Below are 23,581 nucleotides of genomic sequence, written 5' to 3' on the forward strand. Positions count from 1 at the left end.
CTTGTTCTAAAATAGATTGCCATTTTAGTCCTTGGTGCTGGAAACAGTGTTATCTTATGTTTTATAGTCTGAATTGTTTCCAGTGCTAGTTAAGAGGAGACAGTGGCAATAGCAACAGTTAAGTTTACTCGTGATGGTGATTCTAGAGGAATATACGCAGTCCGTCATGATTTACCACTAACTTATTTGCCGCCTTGGCAAATGGTATAACCCAAGTTTTGTCATACACACTTCATATGAAAAAAAAAACAGTCTCGGGGTAGCTGTGTTAGTCTGTTTCTTGAGAAATGAGTAGTCTTGTGGTACCTTACACACGAACAAATATATTAGGTCATGAACTTTTGTGGGTAAAGTCCACTTCATCAGATGAATTAGAATGGAAAATACAGAATTCAAGGCATATACAACAGCTAAAGCAGTTACCTATCAATTGTAGGGCCCCTGTTAATTAAGCTAATTAAGTAGGCTGGATGTGTCTGATTTATAGCTATTGATGTGAAAATGTAGATCAAAAGTTGGGGAAATTGGCTTTATAGTGTATTAACTGGAGTTATTTTTCTCTTTTCTTCCACAAGAACAGGCAGAGAACACATCTTTTGTTGAAGTAGAGAGCTAATGTGAACATTTTGTTAATACATCTTTTATATTGCTTATTAACAAACATGTAAGTGTCAGATCCATGAAAGCCACAAATATTGGCCTTTGTGGCCTGCAATATTGTTAAATTCTACACAACAGTATCATTCCTAAACCAGTAGTTCTGTTACTGTTCCTTTTTTTTCCCCTCTGTGCTGTTGTATGGTTAAGAAACTTAGGATGCCCTCAGGCATGATATGACAGGGTTTTTTATGACACATGCTTAAATGTGACGCATTTACAAAGTGCATAATCCAAAATTTCTTTTGTAGGAATCAACCAAGGTTTCTGAGTTAAATCCTAATGCAAAGGTATGGGGGAATCATATGTTACATTTGGAAGCCAGTGGTGCCACTGATGATAGCGTGAACAAAACGTGGGAAGAAATACCTGACCATCCTCCAGATCCCTGCAAAGAAGGTATGAATAATAGTTTAAAAAATTGCCATTACAGCAGCAGTAAACCTAGTCCAGGCTTCCTAGTAATCTCACAAATGGTTTAATAGAAGACACACACATGAAAATACAGTAATGAAAAACAAGAGGGCTCTCAGAAGTAGTCGATGATTTTGGGGAGGGGGGGCCACTGAGGTTTATTTATACAAATGAAAATTTAGACCTTTTGAAGGAGAAATTCACTTTATATTCTTGTATTCCTTGCTGTAGGATTGGATGCCAATGGTGATGGTGACAAAAAGCAGCAAAATGCAGTGTTAACAGAACTGCAAGAGCCGTCGCTAACCGTTCCAGTGTCGGACCAAAGAGAGATGAACACTTTGGCTCTAGATAATTCAGAGTATGAATCGATGCATGAAACCACCCAAACAGGTTAAGAAAAGAAGCTTTCTTTATGCTTTGATAGAAATTAATTGTAAATTATTTGCCTAGTAACTGAACAATGAGTATTTATATGATAAAGCTCTAAGTTACAAAATTCTCGGAATGGAGGTTGTTCATAACTCTGAGCAAAACATTTTTTCCAGAAATTTACATCTGAACATTAACATAATACAGCTTTGAATGTTTACTATGTAGAAGAATAATACTGCTTTTAACCATCTTAATTTAAATGAAACAAAGACCAAAATAGTTGCCTTATTTTTTTAAGCGTTGCTTTGAGTTATTCAGTAGTTGACGTTTAACACAGGACTGTACTGTATTTGCTCTTTTTGTCTGCTGCTGCCTGATTGCATACTTCCCGTTTGAAATGATGTGTGTGTGGTTGACCAGACAGTTCATAACTCTGGTATTAATGAATCTGAGTTTCCTACTGTACTATATACAGACATCTCAGAAAATAATTATTTTTGCCTTAATTTATTGCTATACATTCTAATGTAAACAGTCAGAACAAGACTGTTTTAAATATCTACAGTAAATGTAGTAAGCTAATAAGTGTCTAATACTTCTATGAAGCAAGAGGTAATATTGGTATAAAGACTTTCTTAAAATATTAACCATTTCTTTTAATATGAATTTCACTTACCCTAATATGTTTTTCTTGTAAAACTGTTTCACATTTTTCTACCTCCCCCTTGTTACAATTTTCTTATTGAAGTTATAAATGGCCAAAGTTTGTAGTGGTGTATTTTAGCCAAGTTTTCAGGCTAAAACAGCAGGGTCTTGAAATGCTTTCTGTTAATTGGGGGGTGGGGGTGGGTGGGTGTGTGTGTGTGTGTGTGTGTGTGTGTGTGTACACACGTACAGTGGCATAATAGCGAACAGCTTCCTTTTGGAAGGAATAAACATAAGGAAGGAAGTGGATGAAGGTCAATGAAAAAGACAGTAATAGTGGTGATTGATTTTAGAGATGAGCATGGTTTTTTACTGAATGTTGCTGAATGGAAGAGACCACTAAATAAGCAGATCAAACTAAATGTTCACTTACTCTGTTTGGTCCTTGTAGAGACCTCCCATTGATCTCAGCAGGACAATTTTTACAGTAGGGATGCTTAAAGCCACTGAACTAAACTGTAAATCCTGTATATAATGAAAACCGCTTCAGGTGAGAGGGTGCTGTTGCACCCCTAGTTCCAGCACCTATGTTTGGGCTCCTTGGGAGTCTTCACTCTAGAATGATTATCGTATGTAGTCCTAAACTTGTATACTAGCCCAAGGACAATAGAAATGGAGATTGATCTTCTCCACACACTGAAAGATCCCTGGTCTAGGAATCATTTTACAACGTGAGGGAAAATATATTGGTTGATCTGATGTGGTTGTAACCACTTGTAATTTACGAAAATGGTTGTGTAAAATTGGCTTTAGAAGAACTACATCTTTCCTTCAGAGTTGCAGTGTTTGAATTGAAGACAAACAGCTGAGAGCAATGGTGAAAATAGATTAGTTCTCAAACTTCATGGAACTCTAGCCCACCTCGGACAAAAATGATTAGACCTAAGGAGTGGGCACAGAAGACGGATCTCACCCACCACCTGGGGAAGAAGCCAAAAGCCTAAAAACTTTGCCTTTGGGCAGGGGCCTGTAATCTGAGCTCTACCACAGACTGCTGAAGCCCTCAGGTTTTGGCTGTGGTCCTGGGTGGTGGGGTTTGGGCTAGTGATATTAAAAAGGGTTTATTCACGTAAGAGTGTAACTGCTGAAATCATCAGTTACATGTTGACATGTAGGGGAAGGCAGCTCCCTGCAAAGTGTTGGTTCCCACTCCCCACAAGCACTGGCTCCCACTCCTCCCACCCCCCATGCTGCTTCCGCTGTATCAGGCAGTGGCACGAGGGGGGTGCATGTAATCGTGAGGATAATCAACGAGTCCAGGCTTATCTGTTAACCATTCACACAAATACACTGACACATGCGTAGTTTGGGCTTGGGCTTCAGCCCTGGGTTGCTGGCGTCAGGCTACCTATCCCCTGCCCAGAGCTGAATCCTTAGGTCTTCTTTGACTGTGGTCCTGGGCCCCAGGAAATCTAATGCTAACCTTGGCAATGTTGTTAAAATGGGGTTGTGAAATGTACATACCTTGCCTACTTCCAGCTCTTTTCTAAAGCATTTCCAACTGCCTATGGGCACAAGGAGAGAATTTTAGAGATGACATCCAGATGTGTTACTTTGTGGTGTTCCTTGTTTAGGGATTATTGATTCCTTACTACTGTGATTAATAGTCATTTTTTAAAATGTCTAGCATTAAAGTATTAATGTTTAAAGTCTAGGCTACAACTCTTTGTGTATGACACTTCAAAGTTACTGTAAGTACTTTCTGGCAGAATTAACTTTCAGTGGTGTGTTAGTCAAGTTTTCAGGCTCCAGCTGGAGAGTTTGCAATATGGTTAATTACGATTCTTTTTTAAAGTTTTATGTACTAGGGGGCTGCACTTGCCAGCCCCCCTATCAGCTGGGGAAGGCCCAAGGCCACAAGCAACCCAGCTCTGGCCCTTTCTCACTCCCCCGCCCTCAGCCCATCTTGGTTCTTTCTTCCCTTCTCCTCCCCCGAGCACCAAGGAGGTGGGTGGAGGAGAGGCTGCGTGGCTCACTGCTTCCACCCCCCCACCCACCGAGCACCAGGGAGGGGCCTCATGGCTTCTGTTTCCTCCCTCCCGCCCCCCAAACATGTTCCCCAGCCTCAAGCTCACTTGAGGGCTATGTGGGGGTGGAATATTCTCACTCCCTTTCCCACCATGGGCAGTGTAGGGCTGTAGTTGAAAAAGCCAGTCAGCAGCTGGCAGTGTGTTGGGAGGCCCTCTATGGGTTGGGAAAGGATGTGTTCTGGCTGGGAGCGTGGCGACAGAGTGGTGTATAATGTCACTCTGTCGTCTCTTGGGAACGAAATACATATATTTCTGTATATATAGAGAGATTATACTGTGTTTGATATAATCATACAACTGCACTTCTTCCATACTTAGGAGGAAATGATCAGTTGCAGCCAGAAGCTCAGGAAGACCTCCGAGAAGTGCTTAAAAAAACACTGGAGTTCTGCTTATCTAGGTAAGTGTAATATGTAAATGTGGAAGTTCATAGAATTGTTAGGATCTTGTTATATATTACCATCTATCCCCGGGATATAATGGGATTTCTCTTCCAAAAGTAGAAACTTAGTGGCAAGGAACAGCAATATTAAAGGAAATGATCCTTGGGAAAATTCCAGCATGTAATGCTACTGATAAATTCTGTAGCTCGAAGAGAGATAGCAGTGTCTATGCAGAAATTACTGGATCAGATGCTCTTGGCTGTGTTAGGCAGGTCAGCAGTGGATTTGTGTACTAGTGCCCTGTCATCTTGTGTATTTGGATTAAGGAGATAATGAAACTAATAAGAAATACATGAAATACCTTTCATGAAGTTGTTTCTGGTCTGGACAACTTTGATAGGTTTGTGCATTCTGCCTACGTGTCTGTATTTGAGGTGAAATAAATAATTCTCTTCATTATAAGTTGTTGTAAAACTAAGACAATGTGTTAATCTTTGAAATCCTGTTTTACTACATTTGAATCTCTTGAATCCAGCAGCCCTGGGAAACGGGGTATACCAGATTAAAGATTTGGCCAGGCCAGGGAGGGTGCTGCAGCATCTGGGCTTTAAGGCACTTGCCTACTGCCCTGCTCCTGGGGGCACACATGCCTTCTTGCTCCCTGCTGCTCCTGGGCACCGCCCCTGCACTACCCAAATGGCAGGGAAAAGCTAGAAGGGGAATCAGCTCTGCACGCTACCATTTGCCCTAGCTGACAGTGGGAGGGGGAGTGGAAGCATGTAGAGCTGCTTCCTTCTCTCTCACAGCTGTTCTCAAACTAGGGCCACCCAGAGTATGGCAGTTCAAGTGTACATCAAATTAACATCCACATAATTGACAGTCAGTTGGAATAGTGAAATTTCTGGGTCCCAGCATGATCAGGAAGATGGGTCACATGCCTGTTCCAAGCGTGCCAGCACAATTTGTGGTAATGAACTGATTAATGGTAAAACAGAAGACAGGACTATGTCTTAATGGTAAGTGTTCATTCTAACAGCTTGTTTAAAGTGGAACAGCAAAATAATGGTGCTGAGTAGTTTGATGGAAAATGAGGAAGAACATAGTCTCTAGGTAAAGGATGCTGTAGGAATCGGGTACTTCCTCCTTTATGAAGATGGATATAACATTTGATGTGGGAATTTTTGTCTTCACAAATCCTGTTTTTGCACATAATGAATGTTACTGGGGAAACCCAGGATTAATAACTTGGATCTCTTCCAACAGGGAGAATCTTGCCAGTGACATGTACCTTATATCACAAATGGACAGTGATCAGTATGTGCCAATAATGACAGTAGCAAATCTTGATCATGTCAAGAAACTCAGTACAGATATGGATTTGATTGTGGAAGTGCTGAGATGTAAGTAAATACTGCATTTTCACAGCATTTTTGTTGTACATGCTAAATAGTTTAGAACATACTAAAGACTTGCAACTTAAATAAAACCACTTAGAACTATTGCAGTGATTTCCAACCTTAAGCATGAAATCACCTTATTGAATTTAAGTGTAATCCAGGATCTACTTCAAACCCAAACACAGTTGCCCCTTCTCTGAGGCCTCGCCCCTGCTCACTCCATCCTCCCCCATCCTCACTTTTATAGGCTGGGGGCAAAGTGCTGGGGTACAGGAGAAGGGGATGTAGGCTCTGGTCTTGGGCTAAAGGATTTGGAGTGTGGAGGGGCTCTGAGCTGAGCCTGGTGCAGGAAGTTGAGGTGCAAGAGGGGGTTTGGGTGCAGGCTGTGGGGAGGGAGTTTGGGTGCAGGAGGACCTCAGGGCTAGGGCAGCAGTTTGGGGGGGCAAGAGGGGTTCAGAATGCAGGCTCTAGCTGAGCACAGCTTACCACAGGTGGCTACTGGGTGGTGGTGCAGTGGGGCTAAGACAGGCTCATTCCTACCTTGGCCCTGCACCACTCCCAGAAGCAGCCAGCAAACTTTCTTCATCCCTGCCACTCTGTGTAGGTGGGGTAAAGGGTAGAAGGAGGGGCACCCTGACATCAGCACCCCCTTCTCTTTTCATGTGCTGCACAGCAAGCAGGAAACTCCTGGTGGTACAGGGGAGGGCAGCTCCAAGGCAGAGGGCAGGAGCAGCATAGCAGTGCTGAGAGGAGCAGATGAAGTGCTGGGCAAATCTATCAGGATCACCTGTCAAAGTTTCCAAAAACTACCAGTAGATCCTGATCTACTGGTTGGTGACCACTGAGCTATTGAATGTTAGTGAATGTTCAGCCTTTCGTCTAATACTAGCATATTCATATATCAGTGCTGTAGAACTTAATCATTAATAGCGTAGTTTTAATTAGTTTAAGGGTCAGTCTGTCTATTCTGAAAAAGATCATGTTTAAGATGGTTGGAAGCTATCTACTATGACCCTTTACCCAAGCTGGATCAAATTATGTTTAACAGGCCTACGTAAAAAATACAGACAGACTTTAAGTGACTCTGTAGTTTTCAGGGTGTAAAACTGCTTTACTGGCTGTTTTCTAAAATCAGATTTTTTCCCCTTTCCTCTTAGCATTGCCTTTAGTCCAAGTGGATGAGAAGGGAGAGAAGGTCAGGCCAAATCAGAATCGTTGCATTGTGATTTTACGGGAAGTACCTGAATCTACACCCATTGAAGTAAGGATTTTGTAATTCCATAAAAAAAATGCTTCATTCTCCAGTTGACAACCAAAATATACAACGGGAATTTAATCTACTTTTGAACATTTTTAATGAGATTGCTAGCCTTTAGTTTATGAAGTCCATTTGAATGATCTGTGATGGTTCTCTTTGGAACAAAAGACAGGACTATGCTGCACTTTAAAGACTAACAAGATGGTTTATTAGGTGATGAGCTTTTGTGGGCCAGTCCCACTTTCTCAGATCAAATTGTGGAAGAAAACTGGCATGATTATATATACCAAAGGGATACAATAAAAAAAAGTGAACACGTATAAAATTGACAAATAAGATTTTAGAACAGAGGGGGCATTAGGAGAGCAGGTTAGTGTCTGAGATAATGATATTGGGGTGATAATTGGGGAAGATATCTTAGTAATGAGTAAGGTAGTTAGCATCTTTAAGGCCCATTCGTAAAATGTCAAATTTAAGCGTGAATAACAGTTCTGAAGCTTCCCTTTGTAGTCTGGTGTTAGTCTCTTTGAGGTAAGATGCATGTAGTTAGGTCCTTGAGACAATGCCCGGTCTGATAGAAATGACAAGAAACTGTTTTTTCTGCATAGTTTCGAGACTTGTTACAGTGAGGCATATGCGTTTGGCATGAAATTCTGCAAAGAGCTTTAGCTGCATCTGAGACCATGTGGGAACTTTTGTAAATAGGTAGAGATATAGAACTATATGGTTGTAGGTACCTTACATTGGGGCGGGTGGGGGGGGGGGTCTGTCCTAGGATTTAGCATGTGACTGTGCCCCCACAATAGATCAGCAGAGTACTTATCTGTGACATACAGAGTTGCCTTCCTCTGTTCAGAATCTCCCTCCCTTAATCTACTCTTCTCTGGCATTCTTCACTGTATGTTTGAGCCTGTTTGCTTTGGGGCATACCTAGCAAATGGATGAAATTGTGAAAAGGAGACACTTCTATTGAAACTAGAAGCCTGTCCCTGTGAGTGACTTTAAGCTTCAGAAGCTTTCTTGAAGCACTGAGGCAATGAGCTTAATATATATTAATTTGTTTGAAGGAATGTTAGTGATTCTGTGGACCAGTAATTGAAGCTGATTAGACCTAAGATAGTAGGGGGAAAAAATGGAGTAGCAGAGGAATCCATAACTACTTTGTTAGGGAGCAAGAAGGTGGCAGAAGGATTTACCATAAGGAAAGCATATGAATGAAAATGTAAAAAACATCATGTTGAAAGGAATGCAATGGATTATATTGCTGAAGGAAAAAAGTAATAGGAAATAACAATGACTTGAAAATAAATAGGAGCATAAAAGTCTTAAAGAACAAGAAAAACATTGATTTTGGGAAGACTTCCTTTCTATAATCTAGCTATTTTAACTTCGAAGGTGTCTGAAGTGAGGCATTCCACATGTATAAAGTAGTTCCCTAGATGTTTTCCCTCTGTCACCTATTTGTTGATTATGACAAGATGTATTGATACTGGATCTGTGTAGCTGATTTACCTTGAACACTTGTAAAATAGTTGTGAATTACTGACTTAAAAAATGCTCAAGACCGGTCAGAAGCCAAGTACATAGAGTAAGTAAAAACTGTAGAAACTACAGAAGATGTAGCTACATTCATTTTCTAATATAATGGAAAATTATTGAAAGTCTGACCAGAATGTGCAAAGCCACTGTCAGGTCTTCGTAGTCACATCATGGTTTTGATTAGTTGTTTGGCTTTTGGTTTTCAGAATAAAACAGGGTAGCATAGTCTGTACTTTAGGCAATACAATTCACACACATATATTTTCAAACGAAAACCCTCTGAACTCCTGTTTTGTACTGAGGAAAAACAATCTCTATGGCCTTCGTAGTGCAGGGCTTCATGTCCTTTTATGTTAAAACTAAACTTTAAGCATAACTGCAGGTATTTTAATCTCTATTCTTAGTCTAGCATGTTTGTCTCTTAACACTAGTTCACATTCATAATTCTGCACTTCACAATGACCTTTCTTCTCTCTTTCTCCCCCCCCTTCCCCAAAATTTTCTTAGGAGGTTGAAGCACTCTTCAGGGGAGATAATTTGCCTAAATTTATCAACTGTGAGTTTGCCTATAATGACAATTGGTTCATTACATTTGAGTCAGAAGCTGATGCACAGCAGGTAACAACTTTTTTTCCCCTCACATGTAAAATATTGTATATAATTATTCAATCTTTAGAATGCTTCAGGGCAGCAGCTCATGATGGGCATGAGCAAAAATCTACATGGTATATAAATGTTTTTTGACTATTTCAAGTGAAAGAAATACTGTTAAATATCCAGTTAGTAATATCGGAAGTCACGTGCTATTTAAACATAACCAGTAAGAACTTTATCCTGTGGCATATTCTGTTTTATAAATATAAATAGCTATATCACCATATATGTATTATCTCATAGAACTGGAAGGGACCTTGAGAGGTCATAGAGTCCAGTCCTGTGCTCTCACGGCAGGATCAAATACTGTCCCTGACAAGTATTCCTGTGAAATACTTTATTTACTAAGAATGGTGGTATGCAGTTAAATATTTTGAATTATCAAGCATTAAAAAACAACTGATTGAGACTTTTCAGTGGCTTTTAAAAAGCTGCGTAATTCTATATCAAATTTAATTTCAGTTGCTGAAGAAGTGTTTATTCAGTTGCTTCTCTTTTAGTACTGCTGATACTTCAAATACAGTACTAGTTCTTCTCTAACAAAACTCACCTAATAGTAGTTGTTTAATATTAATGATGGCTATTTGACAACTTTTTTTTTTTCCATGTCAATTTTAAAAGGCTTACAGATACCTTAGAGAAGAGGTGAAAACTTTCCAAGGAAAACCCATCAAGGTAAATGAATGAGTTTGTACTACTTTATTTGCTACCAACATAATAGTTGACATGCTTAAATAATCTAAATCTATCTTGCAGGCAAGGATAAAAGCAAAGGCAATAGCTATAAACACATTTTTGCCAAAGAATGGATATAGACCTCTGGACATGAATCTCTACACACAACAGCGTTACACAGCGTCCTTTTATTTACCTCCAGTATATAGTCCCCAACAGCAGTTCCCTCTGTACAGCTTAATTGCCCCGCAGACATGGTCCACTACACACAGCTATCTTGATCCAACATTGGTAAGTGTTTAGGAGCATAAACAGTGTTTGTTTATAGCTGCTGCATGTTTAACTGTTAATTTAACCACTTTGAAGGACTGCTGGTGGGAGGTCACAATCTGAATTCTACTCTGCTGATATGTGATTTTTTTTGTCTTTTATTGAAAGTGGACATTGGCAATCTATATTTGGGGTATGAGGGCCTCTCTTTGAAAGAGACATCTGATTTCTTTTAATCAAAAAGAGAGGTTTAAGAAGTTACTTTCCTCACATTTTTAAATTCACATCATAGGTTTTTGTTCTTAAAGGTTAGACACTTAAGATTTCTGCTCTGAATGAGAAATACTTTTTTTTTTTTTTTAAGGTAACCTTCAAAGCATGAGTGTATTTAAAATCCACTTCAATATTATGTGCAGAATGCACCTAACAGGACTAGCTGAGGGGATATTCTAGCACATTAACCTTTGCAAGATAAAATCTTACGTGTTAAATTAATGTGCAGGATTGCCCTATCCCACGTACCCTGACAGTGGCAAAACTAATATTTTATTATGAGATATAAGAATTGTTCATAATCTTTAAAGTAGTATCGATGATAAAAAATCTTAGCTACATTTTCTGTATTCAAAACTGTGTGACTTAGTGACATACTAGAGTTAATTTGGGCGGCCGGCTCTGCTCTCCACTTGTGCTTGTTTATATGGCCAGTGGTATACATGCTTGCAGTTTTTTGTGCACTTAGTGCAGGGGTGGGCAATAATGTTTGATGGGGGCCACTCCAAGAATTTGGAAAGAGGTTGAGGGCCACACTCTTCCATGATATTAGTGGAGGAGGTGCGGGGGTCTGGGATGGAGCTTGAGTGAAGGAGGCAGTTGTGACCTGGGGCGCTGGCCTGGGGTGTAGGGGGTTGGACTGTTACCTAGGGCAAGGAATTGGGGTACAGGAAGGGGTGAATGGATTGCGGTGCCAGATCTGGGAGGGGATGTAGGTGCAGGAGTGAGGGGCAGTGTTCTCACTAAGCTGCGAGACAGCACAGCTTAGACTGAAGGAACATTGCTGCCTGCTCTGCCCCTCCACAGGCTGCAGCGTTGTGCTCTTCAGCACCTTGTATTTCATGGCTGGCTGTTGTTGAAATGGGCAGCTCCCATTGGCTGGTTTTTGGCCAGAAACTGGCCAGTGGGATTGTACTGGGGCAAGAGCAGGGCCTAAAGATTCCCCCCTCCCCTCCGGAGTAAAAGTTGTTAAAGAAAAAGGGCCCTGCAGCCATGCTTCTGAGCCTCATGCAGGTGGGGCGAGAAAAGCAGGGAGCTTTTCTAGAGTTCCCCCGTGTGTCCGCAGGCCACATCCAGCTTGCCCTCCAGCTTGCCACGGTTATCATAGGTGGAACCAGCCTCCAACCCCCACATCTGTCTTCAGTTGAGGTTATAAGAAACTAGGGTATTAGTGCTCAATTAGGAAGACTATACAGAAATCTTGGCAAAGGATTAAAGTCTCCTTGAATGAACTCCCTGTGTATCGAAAGACAAGACAATTAGAAAGTTGTGGTGAACGTGTTTGACACACAGGGAAGTCAGCCAGGATCCTTTGCTGTTAGTGTTAAAATGGAGCTAGAGAATGAGGAAGAGAGTTGGTGGAATCCACATTTATCTCCGGAGACTCATGTCCTGATTAAATAACACCAAAAAAGCTAGGTTAATTTTGAGATGTGAGCAAATGACAGCTGTAATTGCACCACTTTCAAAAGCAGTCACATTATTGGTGTCCAATAGGATGTCTGGTTACGTCAAAGTAAATAAAAGCTTTACTTGGTTCTGGGTTCCACTGCAGTTGGAGGGGGGGGAAACGATAATCCTAAGAATATTGTCAAATTTAGGGCTTTTCTGGGGATAAGGGTGTTGATCATTTAAAGAATTGCTCTGAAAGAATGATTTGAATAACCTTAAATTTATTTACCTCACACATTTTACTTAGCTTGGACAATTAAACAGTTGGACTTTCTGGTGGGTCTTCAGTTTGCAGCATTTGCATTACAAACGCTGTGCAGCAAACATTTCAAAACCAGCCTTTTTGACTGACTCTAGGATATTAGTGCTCAGTTAGTATGCCTATTAGTATTAATACGCTATATAAAATCTTTAATTACCTATATTTAAAACCTAAGACATTGAGCAGTGTCTCTCTTAACCCCTTGATTATGTCAGCATATTTACTGCACTGTTTTATTTTGATCATCAGTGATTTGTGATGCTCTTTGTATTTCCAGACAGTGCTTTTTCTGAAGGTATAGCTACTAGTTCACATGTAACTTCCATTCTTGGAAAAAGACTTTGTACAGATTGCTGGACCAGGGAGATCCATACTCGGGACCTGTCTGGTCCTGGATGAGGGATTTTGCTGGACCAGGGAAGGTCATTTTTGGACCCATGCCACCAGCACCACTGGCATCCTTCTGCCCTGCCAACCCTGCCAGGCAGCCATGGCTGCCAGGATTGCTTACCACTGGTTTTGCAACATCCGTGCCGAACCATGGGTGTTGCCAGGCCAGATCCCAGTTAAGAGGGTTTTAACTAGGGATGTTAAATTGTGGTTATCTGACTAATCCTATGGTCAATGCAAATTATATCAACTTACATGATTATATCAACTTGAGCTGAGTCCAGCAGCCCCTGTTCATGGCAGCCAGCCTGGACCACTGCAAACAGGAGCTGCTTGGCAGTGGCAGCCCCAGTCTACGGGGCAACCCATCTCCCCACTGTGACCTCCACAGATGGGCTGCTACCAGAGCAGCCTCTGCCCACGGCAAGCCTCAGCCCACTGCCAGCAGAGGCTGCTTCACAGCAGCACCCTCTATTCCCCCCTGCTGTCTCTGATAGAGGTGGGGGTAGGTGGCATAACAGAGACAGTGCTGGGGGAAATGAGCTTCTGTTCTCCACCTCCTCCCCCCCCCCGCCCCCCCGTTCTTTGCTGCCCCTGAGGCAGTGAGGGGGAGGGGCGAGAGTAGTTGATACTCTGGTCAATTACCCTCTTAAAGTCTCTAGCTTCAACCTGTACTTGTAAGCATTTATGTCAGTGTTTCTTAAACTTTTTAAGACCAAGGAACACCAAACAATTTTTTTTAATGAGGAACACCAAGGATTTTTTTTATTGGGCAAAAAAAAAGGGGGGGACGGGGGGTAATGGGGGTGGGGAGGAGAGAATAGGTGACCATTTTGAACCCTGTTGTTCTCCACAGCGCACAATTTAAGAAACACTGATTTATGTAGTTTTCTTTTTTTCATAGCTTTTTAGAAGTTAAATCTCAGCTCATCTTACTGATGCAAGTATTAATTCAGACTCTGGTTTTACTGTTACTGCATTCAATTGTGGGTTGTGTTGTAGCATGCTAAAGCAGTCGTGCACACAGGAATTTCTCTGGGCGTGCTTTTTTGTAAATTATGACCAAAAGGGTGCAAACGCACCTGCTATGGTCCCCCAAGTAAGCATGCCCAAGTCAGGTCAGCAGGGATATATATGACGCCACAAGTTATTGCCACAGATAGTTAGATGAGTACTGCTAGGGAAAAGTTTTCCCATAAACATGCATGTTACGCACACATGTATTGGAATGGACATGAGCAAAATATCTCAAAGAACAGTTTTTACCTTGAAATATCAAAAGTATGACACATGAGTATTCTCCTTTTTGACACTTCAAGATGAGTATTGGAAAGTGTGGTTAATTTTTTTGGTGATAATATAAGGTAATGCAGGGGTGGGCAAAATAAGTCCACAGGCCACATCCAGCCCACCCAGCTGATTAGCAGAGCATACATATTTCACAGCTGGCAGCTTGGGTTCTGCTGTACCTCCCCCATATTGTCCATCCTATAGCTGAGCTGCTCCCAGTACCCTCCTGCTAGCTGTGAAGGAGGGGAGTGCTAAAGTCAGGGTGTCTCCTGCCCTGTATCCCATCTGTGCAGTGTTCCTGTCTGAAGTATGGAGCTGAGTGACTGGGTGCCTGTCTTAAAATGCAGTCCACTATTTCTAAGGCTTCTCCAGCAGCCAGCTTGTGCATACTTCCTCTCACATACCATGTCTGCAGAACAGGGCAGGGGAAAGACAACTGAGCTGGAGAGCTTTTCCTGTCCCAGAGGCAGTACAGGGTATGTGTGTCAAACTTATCCAGTCACACATCCTGCCTCTCTTTAGCTCAACCTAGCCTGAGGTACTGCCCCGTCTGGGAGCCCAGAGCTAGCCCATAACAATTTAGCAAATGTGTGGCATGGCACACTAGTGAAAACTATTGCCCACCATGGCATAGTGAGCATCTATTGTGTATTATGTAATGGAGGTACAAGATACTAGAAATGCAAAATGGGAATATTGTTTGGGGCATAATATCCATGTTGCTTTCTGCTGCCTTTCTATACTCTGCTACCTGTCTTCCCAAGCTGAATGACTTCATATTGTCCTTTAGCGCCTCATACTTCTGTGTGGTTCTTCATTCCTGGAACCCTCTTCCTGCCCTGTCCACTATGCATCTAGCCTTGCCTAAAATGTACTATTCCCATGAGGCTAACACCTTAATCTTGCTTGAATTATCTTTGAATCCAAACCAGTAAGAGTGAAATACCTAATCCTCTGAAAGCATGAATTAGTAACCTAAGCCTGTTGCTGTAGGTTTTCTTCCATCTCAGCTCAGTGTTGTCGCCATCTTGTGCACTCTTGACATTGTAAATGCTTTGGGACAGGGGCACTGTTTTACTAGACGGTAAAGCTCTCTTCTTGATGCTGTGAAATACAAAACATATCTTATGCTACGTAAGAAAATTTGATCAGAATTACAAATAATTTTTTACTGCTGAGTTTAGTTGTCATCTTTTAAGTATGTGTAATGGCTGTTTATAAAATTCCTCTTAAGTGAGTTTTGTCATGCACTGGCCAAAAGAGTTGTCAACCTTAAAACTAAATGAAAAATGAAGATTCTTTTTGGAATTTCATCTTGTATAAAATGACATGAGATATAGTTTCAAAAATAACTATATCGACATTCAGAGCAAGCGAAGAGGACTAGATCTCTAAACAAGTTGGTGATAGACTTAATTGGGCCCAGGGCATTATGGGGTGAGGGCTGGCTCGCCTCTTGGCTCCTTGGAAGGGGTAGGACTAGGGCAGCCATCCCTCACTGCTGCTAGGACAGTGCTGCACAGGGCTACAGTGTCAATTTAAAGTACCTGGAGCCCTGGGCTCTTTTAAATCTCTGGGAAGCTGCACCTTATTCCTCTTTGCTCCATATCTTCCTTCCCCCATTGGAGGCCCTGCTCTAAAATAAAGCAAAATAACCTCCAAACTTAACTTGCTATAAATAATACCATAGTCACTATTCGATAAACGTATGGAGAATCAAGATCTTTCGTATAAACAAGTATTTAATTTCCCACTCTTATGATAAACATTCAGTTTGGTCATATAGTATGTAATCTGCAAGTGTATGTCCACCCAATGTTGTTGTTATTTAGGTAACGCCATTTCACAATACTGGATTTATCAATGGGTTTACATCGCCAACCTTCAAGCCTGCTGCTTCTCCATTGGCTTCACTCAGACAGTATCCTCCCCGAAGCAGGCAAGTTTGATCAAATAAAAATGTATTTAATTTTTTTAAATATTCCAGGAGTTGCGCAAGTTATTCTATTCTTAATAGCAAAGACCGCTTTAACTTTCAAAGTGCACGCTGTTTTAAACTGGTGTAAGATAAATTATGGCCAGACTACACTTAGATATATCAATCTAGAGACACAACAATATTAAAAGTAATTGACTGCACTGCTTCATTATAGCTCTGAACTGTCAAGTTTCCACTAAAAATGTATCTTTCTGTAATGCAGATGACTAAAATTGTTTTTCTGGATGGGTGGTCACTTCAAGAAAGGCATTCTAAATACAGTGTTCCCTAAGCTGAAGTCTTGGGCTGCAATTGCACTGTTTGAAATATGTTACATATTTAAAGTTTAGAATAGTTTGTCAAGCACTACATTAAAATAGAAGTTCCAAGGTTTAATTGTGCTAAAAGTACTTTACATGTAATCTACAAATACATGTCTAAGGATTATATAAGTATACAACAAAGTTCAAAGTAATTCACAGAATGATTTTTAAATGCAATGTATTTCTGATTTATAGGAATCCTACCAAATCACACCTACGGCACACCATACCCAATGCAGAAAGGGGACCTGGGCTTCTAGACAGTCCTACAATATTTAACTTTTCTGCTGATCGTTTAATTAATGGTGTCCGGAGTCCACAGACGAGGCAGCCGGGACAAAACAGGACACGAATGCAAAATACAACTACAAGTTATACCAAGAGAGAGATAGGAACTGGGCGAATGGAACAGACAAATATTGACTCTTCCCCTGGCTTAGGAAGAGGCAGGTGAGTGTTTAACAGCTGTCCATACAAATACCCTAAGCTGTGGTCTGCTTCTGAGTATTTGTGTACATAGGAGTAAAGATGTTCAGAAACAGGAGTGATTTTTAAAAAACAAGTACAGCAAAATTTAATTGTAGTTCTCTTTTCAATATAACTAAGACACTGAGGCATTTACTCTAAATATTTTCAGTTAATTAAACAAGACTTTGTTAAATAGAGAGAACCTCTTGTTACTGTAAAAGGTTGAAGTACTAACCTCTTCGTCTTTTTACAGAGCTTTCGTGTTCACTTTTTACTTGTACTAAACTCATCTGTTTTCTAAAACTGTAGAGTTGTACGGTTTATAGAATTGTCTCCTGGAAATATTTAATGGAGGCCCAGTTCATTGGTTTTCATGACTATTTGAAAATAGCAATATCAACTAATCTTGCTTGTTGTGTTCAAATTTAGCACTCAGCTTGGTTAGAATCCCACTCACAGGTGAATTACCTACACTTTTAGACTAACCCCTAATACAATTAACGAGCTTTCAGTGGCTGGGCTAAATCATGATTTCATTTGTACTTATGTAACGTAAAGAAAAATGTAATTGCATAAGAATAACCAAGGACACATTCTAGACAGTGGGATCTATTGTGTTGTAAAGAAAATGCCAAGATTACACTAGGGGCGTAAGTGATTGGTTGAATAGTCCCTCCACTAGTCCTTGTTCTTCTCCTCCCCTCCCCATTGCTAGTTGCCTCTACCTTAAAAGGTGGTTGCCCTAAGCACAATCTCTACAGGAGCCGGGGGGAGAGGGTAGTGAAGACAGGGCGCAAGCCAGAAATCAGCTGATTTCTGGCTCCCACCCAGTTCCAAAACTCTGTGCTTCTTTTTAAATGTATGAAGAGCTGTCTGTCAGGCTCTTAATATATTTTAAAAGGCTGGTACACAGCAGGAGGGACCCAGCAAGAGTGGGGAATCAGCTGTCCCAGCTTGCACCGGGTTCCCTCTGCTGCGCTTCAGCTTTTAAAATGTATTAAGAGCCTACTGGTTCTTAATATATTTAAAAGGCAGATCCACAGCGGAGTTACCTTCCCCGTATAACAACTAGTTGATAGAAATTCCAGTGACTAGTCGATTAGTTGATTAAATGTAACATTCCTAGCTTACACTTCAGTTCACAGGTGATGTTTACAGTGTTGGGTATTAGTGAAGCAATTTTTAATTTACAAATTAAGCACAATTGATATGGAAGATATTGAGATTAGGAATGTAAACTGGTAACCGTGGTTAACTGTGTAATCAATAGAATTTTTATCAGTTATACAATTATTTTCATACTTTCTACATCCCTAATTGAGATACAAGCATAACACCTGGCTGCCATTTTATAATCACACTTTCAGGATTGTGTCTTAACTTCCTTCTGCCTCAATATTACCTTATCACTCTTATCAATAAATAGTTGAATTATAACATGGGTTTTTTTTCCAGAAAGTTGAAGTCAAGTCAAATTTACCTTGCCTTTTCAGTAAATAAAAATGGGAACTTAAACTCCTATATTGAATGACTTGATATTGTCCAGATATAGTTCTTCTGTCTACATATTGCTTTTGGTTTAAAAAAAAAAAAGCTTAAGTTGTGAATAAGTACATATATTATCATGTAGAGTTGTAAGTGAAAGAATTAACTAGTGTTTTATGTCAAGGATGAGGAACCTTTTTTGGGCTGGGAGCTACTGACCCACAGAAAAATCAGTTGAGGGCTGGATTAACTCTTCTGGGGCCCTGGAGTTGTTAGATTTTGTGGGGCTCCCCTAGGTTTTGGGATGGGGCCAAAAATGAGGGATATTCATTGTGGGGGATGGGGGGGTTGTTTGGGTTGGAGTTCAGGTTCTGAGAGGTGAGCTGTAGGAGTGGGCTGAGGGTGTGGGTTGGGCATCTGGGCAGGAGGGTATAGGAGCAGGCAGAAGTGGGGGGCTTGGGCAAGAGGGGGTCAGAGGATGAGAGTGCTTACCTGCCACAGCTCAAAAGGGAGGGGCCACAGGTAGCTCTGCTCAGCCCTGAGCTGCTGTTCCTCCCATCAGGCAGAATCTATGGGCCTAATACTTCTGCAGATAAACTATGTTTTTAAGTTTCAGCCAGTGCTAACTCACTTCCTAAATATGAAGTCAAAATTATTTGGCCCATGTTTATTGAATGGTTTTGGGTGTCTGAGATTTCCTGATAATTTTAGATAGCTGTACTTTGCACAGGGGAAGTTTTTTAAAGTGAACATTTGTTTTGTGTAAACTTTGTGCCTTTGTTGTAGTATAATCCTTATTAGTTGCTGTCTCTAAAATACATGCATCTGACGAAGTGGGTCTTTGTTAGTCTATAAGGTGCCACAGGACTCCTTGTCACTTTTGTCTCTAAAATAATGACTTCTATAATAAGCGTATAGGATGAGGATGGCAGTAATAACTCAGAAATAGATTATTTCTGTATCCCATCTATGCAAAGTTCTGATGTTAATTGTATGTTCTTTCTTCTAGGAAAAATTCATATGGGTATCGAAAGAAAAGGGAGGACAAGTTTACAGTGAGTATTTGATCATAATTAAGTGAAATATGGGCAACAGGACTTGAATATCTAGCATGCCATGAAGAATAGGCTTAAATATGGTTACACAAGAAAACATGCATACTGAAGAGAGCAATGCCCTGAGGGCAGTTATCCTATAGTGCAGCTTTCATGGGAAGGAGTAGATGATGGGAGAGCTTCCTGTGTTCCTTCTCCCTAAACACTGGCCAGTTCCAATAGTTGAGCATTGCTGCAAGCAGGGGATTATTTGGAACATGCATTGTCACCTGGCCACATAAGTGAGCACTTGCTAAGATGACAAATGGAAGTTTCAGAATTCCCTGGGGCTATGCAGGGTGAAGATATGGACATCTGTGTTATGTCCTGTGGCGCCTTAAAGCTCTGTATACAATAAGAATGTGTCTTCACTTGTACATCACTGGGAAGAGCTATATGCCTCTCATGCAGGTGGTGGTCTTTTTATGGTGAAACGTTAGTTTCATTGCAAAAAGTCATGGGCAAAGTGTACATGTTCCCACATTTTTATTTTTTTTGGCAAGTGTAGAAATGTCCTAAAGGTGCTCTGTATTGAGACTGCTTATTGTCCTTTCTGTACCCGCATGATTGCTGGAATAATTACACCTACACTTCTAATTCATAAATTATTCAAGGATCGTTAAAGCAGCAGTGTGTGTGTGTGTGTGTGTGTAAATAAGGGTATGTTTCTCACTTAGTCAGCAGAATTAAGTCTTGGGGATCTGATGGTAAATAACATTTTGAGGCCCTGATCTTTCTTATTTATTGGTCTGATACGAAACTACTAAGCATCATAGTTTCCCTTTAACTATAGTTTGATCTAACTTGATAACGTGTTTCACTTCTCTTGTTGCAGAGAGGACAAACACAGTCTCCGCCACCTCCAAAGCCTCCATCCCCTAGCTTTGAATTGGGATTGTCCAGCTTTCCTCCTTTACCTGGGGCTGCAGGCAATTTGAAGACTGAAGATTTCTTTGAAAACAGATTGTCCAGTGTCATAATAGGAACGTCAAAGGAAAGAGTGAGTGGTTTGAGCTTACTGCTTCACATACCTCCTTGTTTCAAATCCAGTGGTGTGTGCAGTGAAAACGTAATTCAAGTAATTAACCATGCTTTTATGTTGGTCATGGAAAACTGTGTAACTCCTTTGCTATCATCTCCACACTCATCCTAGCAGTTGGTTGGCAAGAGTGCACCCACCTTTTAGGGTAACTGAGTTGGTATGGAGTATTGGTGCATCAGAGTAACCATTTCTAATTAGTTGCTAGTGATGAAAACAGATCACTTTTTTAGCATTCCCACTTGTTGATTTGATAACATTAAGTGACAAATATTCTTACACTGCAATTTGCTCATAGTTGGATTTGTTGTTTGTTGTTGTTTTCTCCCCATGACACCTAGGAAACAGTTGTACATTGGGAAAACAAAATGTTCCCTGAAATATAAGAAAGAGCTCGGAAACTCTCTAAACACAGGGTTTGTTAGTTGGAATAAGAAGTGTTGCTAAACTAATTAAATGCAAGAGCTAATGTGTGATCTCAGTTGGAAAATGTAAAAATACACCAAAATAACATGGTTGATTTTGTACTTTTAGGATGCAGCGAGAGATGTAATTCAGAGTTAATGCTCATAGATTGCATTTTCTGCGAACTCTGTCTTTTGCACCATCTGTGGGCCAGGGTGCTCTCCAGGACAGATTTAACCCCATAGTTATGATCAGAGTCTGGGTCTTGGAAGTCTGTTGGAGCAACCCATCAGTTTTAATTTGGTTTCTTTAGAGGCAACTTTGTCGGTACAATGTATGTTGATTCCCGTAACCAGCATAACAAGATCCTCCCATGCTGTAGGGTTGATGTAGACTACTTACAGAATTGGTTTAACTGGTTCTCCCAACTACAACCCTTTTGATGCTAACCCTGATCCACTATATCCTCATCGCAATTGGTGTAAGTGCCCTGTGTCATGGTAGCCCCTAGTTACACTGTGTCCATTGATCTCACTAACAGTGTCAGTTAAAGAAACCCTAAGGTTTTTCTAATGAGGGGCATTGCCCCTTGTAGAACAGTGCCAGGCCGTCGCACAGCTTTTCCACCAATTTGTGGTGTCTGCGTTTTCGCCCTCAGTCTTTGAAAAATTTACCTGTTCTAATTAAAGATTTGTATCTTCTTTACTCACATATAACAAGTCTCTAATCTTCTATTGACTTGATTAGTCCAGAGTGTTTGTAGCATGTGATCTAGAGCCATGTTGGGTGAGGAGTTTGCCTTGGGCACTGAACTTCTGTTTCTGCTTTCTACATTGTGCAAGTGCTCATATTTGGAAGAGGGCTTGACTCTGAGAATTGGCACTTGAGAATAAATGGGGCCGCATTGATTTGGCTCACCAAGTAGCTTGATTCCACCCTGTAGAGTGTTTTGGGTGTGATCAACAGAGTTTAAAGAGGGGATTCCTGCTCTTCATCTCAGGTTCTCCTAGCATTTTTTCCAAGCATCACTATTGTTCTCTGAAGTAGGCAATTATTACTATTCTTGTTTTACAGATGAGACCCCAAATGTATAGGTTTATTCAAACCAGTTTACACAAATGAGCTGAAAAAACCCCCCCAGAAACAGAGCCTAGAAATTAGTCCTCTGCTCATCATGCACTATCCTCTATTAATTAAGGATGTTAAGTGGTCGACTAGACGATTAACTGATAAACCTAGGCTAATTGTTTAATGTGGTCGTCTACTCTCATTTCCTCCCCCCTCCTTGCTGCCTCTATATGAGATGCAGCAAGGGGATGGGGAAGCAGGAGTTGGTGCTGGTGCCAGACAGAGGCAACTCTATCTAACGTCAGTACTATGAATAGCTTGGGAAACCTGTTTCCAAAAAGCTATGTATAATCTTCTCTCTCTCCACCAGAAATTGATCCAATAAAAGATATTACCTCACCCACGTTGTGTGTCTGATCTTTAACCACGACATTTTAGGGCTTATTCATGTTAAGTGATGCTCTGGGCTTGGGCCAGAATATTCAGTATTTTGCACAATGAAGCCTTTACCCATGTAATTTTGGGTGCAGTATGGCACTCTTCTATAACTAATGTCTAAATATCAAGTATATATGTGCTATATGCAACTACTCATGATTTAGTTTACACCCAAATTTAAAACTCTGATTTCATTCAGGGAGCTATGTACTTATGTGGTCTGAATCATAGCTGTCTCATGCAGAAAACCTCCCTGTCATTGCCTGTCCACAGACCCCACTAGAATATCATTCTAGACACATGAACATGGAACCAGTTTTGTTTGGTAGATGGAGACAAAAAAGAATCCCCTGTACAATCTCTGCTCCTCTTACGATTCGCCAAAATGGTCACAGAACCAATGTCTCCGTTATATCTTGCTTGATAGACAAAGCTAATATTTTTAATTGATTGTGTTAGGAGAGCTGGTTTGTGGTGAGTAAAGTTTCTATTTTAATTTTGTAGCTGTTGGATTTTAGTATGACTAGATCCTTTACATCTTGTTCAGGAGGAAGGATCAGTCTTGTGCAGTGCACATTTTTATTGTGTACTTCCTATTCAGTGCTCAATCTCATTTCATGTGGGTATGAAAAAACATTATTTTTGATCTTGGAGAAGAACTTTCCTCTAATTGCCATGATACCTACAAGTTTTTCTTTAAAAGGTGCAAAAACCCAATAGACACTGAAGCCAGGTCTACACTGGTGGAGAAAATCTATGTAAGATGAGCAATTCCAGCTGTGACAACTATGTAGCTCAAGTTGATGTACCTTATATCACTTTTTCTGGGGCAGCCCCATAGTGAGAAGTCAACAAGAGAAATGTTCCCATCAACTTCTTTTCACCCTTGTGTTCACCGAGGACACCGTTGGCGTTCAATTTTAGCGGGTCTTTACTAGACCTGCTATTTGAATGCCAGATCAACTGCCACAGCATTGATCTTCCTGTAAGTGGAGACATGGCCTTAGCTAGAACTTGCCTCTGCAAAAGATTCTGGTAGTGCCTAAGTGTAGGAGACTTTCCAAGAAAAAGCTCTCAAAAGGCATGAGTAAATGGCTACAAAGCCTCCCTTGGTTCTACAGCCTTATATGAAATACCAAGTTGAAAGAAGTGACCCTGTTGTCATGGTGCCATGGTAAGAAACATTGAAGCAAGCTTTGCTAGCTAAAAATCAGGCTTTTGGGAGGCAGAGCTCAAGAATAGCATGCATTCCAAATAGC

At 40.8% G+C, this 23,581-nt stretch overlaps 1 protein-coding gene across 2 annotated transcripts in view; it reads left to right on the plus strand.

The window, feature by feature from the left end:
• The window catches only part of LARP4B (La ribonucleoprotein 4B), a 109,951-nt gene that overhangs the window by 74,153 nt on the left and 12,217 nt on the right, over positions 1-23,581 (plus strand). For both annotated transcript variants that reach the window (XM_075922717.1, XM_075922716.1), the window contains 12 exons: positions 909-1,056; positions 1,303-1,464; positions 4,500-4,581; positions 5,828-5,964; positions 7,119-7,222; positions 9,266-9,376; positions 10,034-10,087; positions 10,169-10,378; positions 15,857-15,963; positions 16,521-16,775; positions 19,288-19,333; positions 20,208-20,372. In XM_075922717.1, coding sequence (XP_075778832.1) covers positions 909-1,056; positions 1,303-1,464; positions 4,500-4,581; positions 5,828-5,964; positions 7,119-7,222; positions 9,266-9,376; positions 10,034-10,087; positions 10,169-10,378; positions 15,857-15,963; positions 16,521-16,775; positions 19,288-19,333; positions 20,208-20,372 — 1,581 coding nt within the window. The remainder of the gene's footprint in view (positions 1-908; positions 1,057-1,302; positions 1,465-4,499; positions 4,582-5,827; positions 5,965-7,118; positions 7,223-9,265; positions 9,377-10,033; positions 10,088-10,168; positions 10,379-15,856; positions 15,964-16,520; positions 16,776-19,287; positions 19,334-20,207; positions 20,373-23,581) is intronic.

This window comes from Pelodiscus sinensis, chromosome 2 (assembly GCF_049634645.1).
Source record: "Pelodiscus sinensis isolate JC-2024 chromosome 2, ASM4963464v1, whole genome shotgun sequence".
NCBI classification, from domain to species: domain Eukaryota; kingdom Metazoa; phylum Chordata; order Testudines; family Trionychidae; genus Pelodiscus; species Pelodiscus sinensis.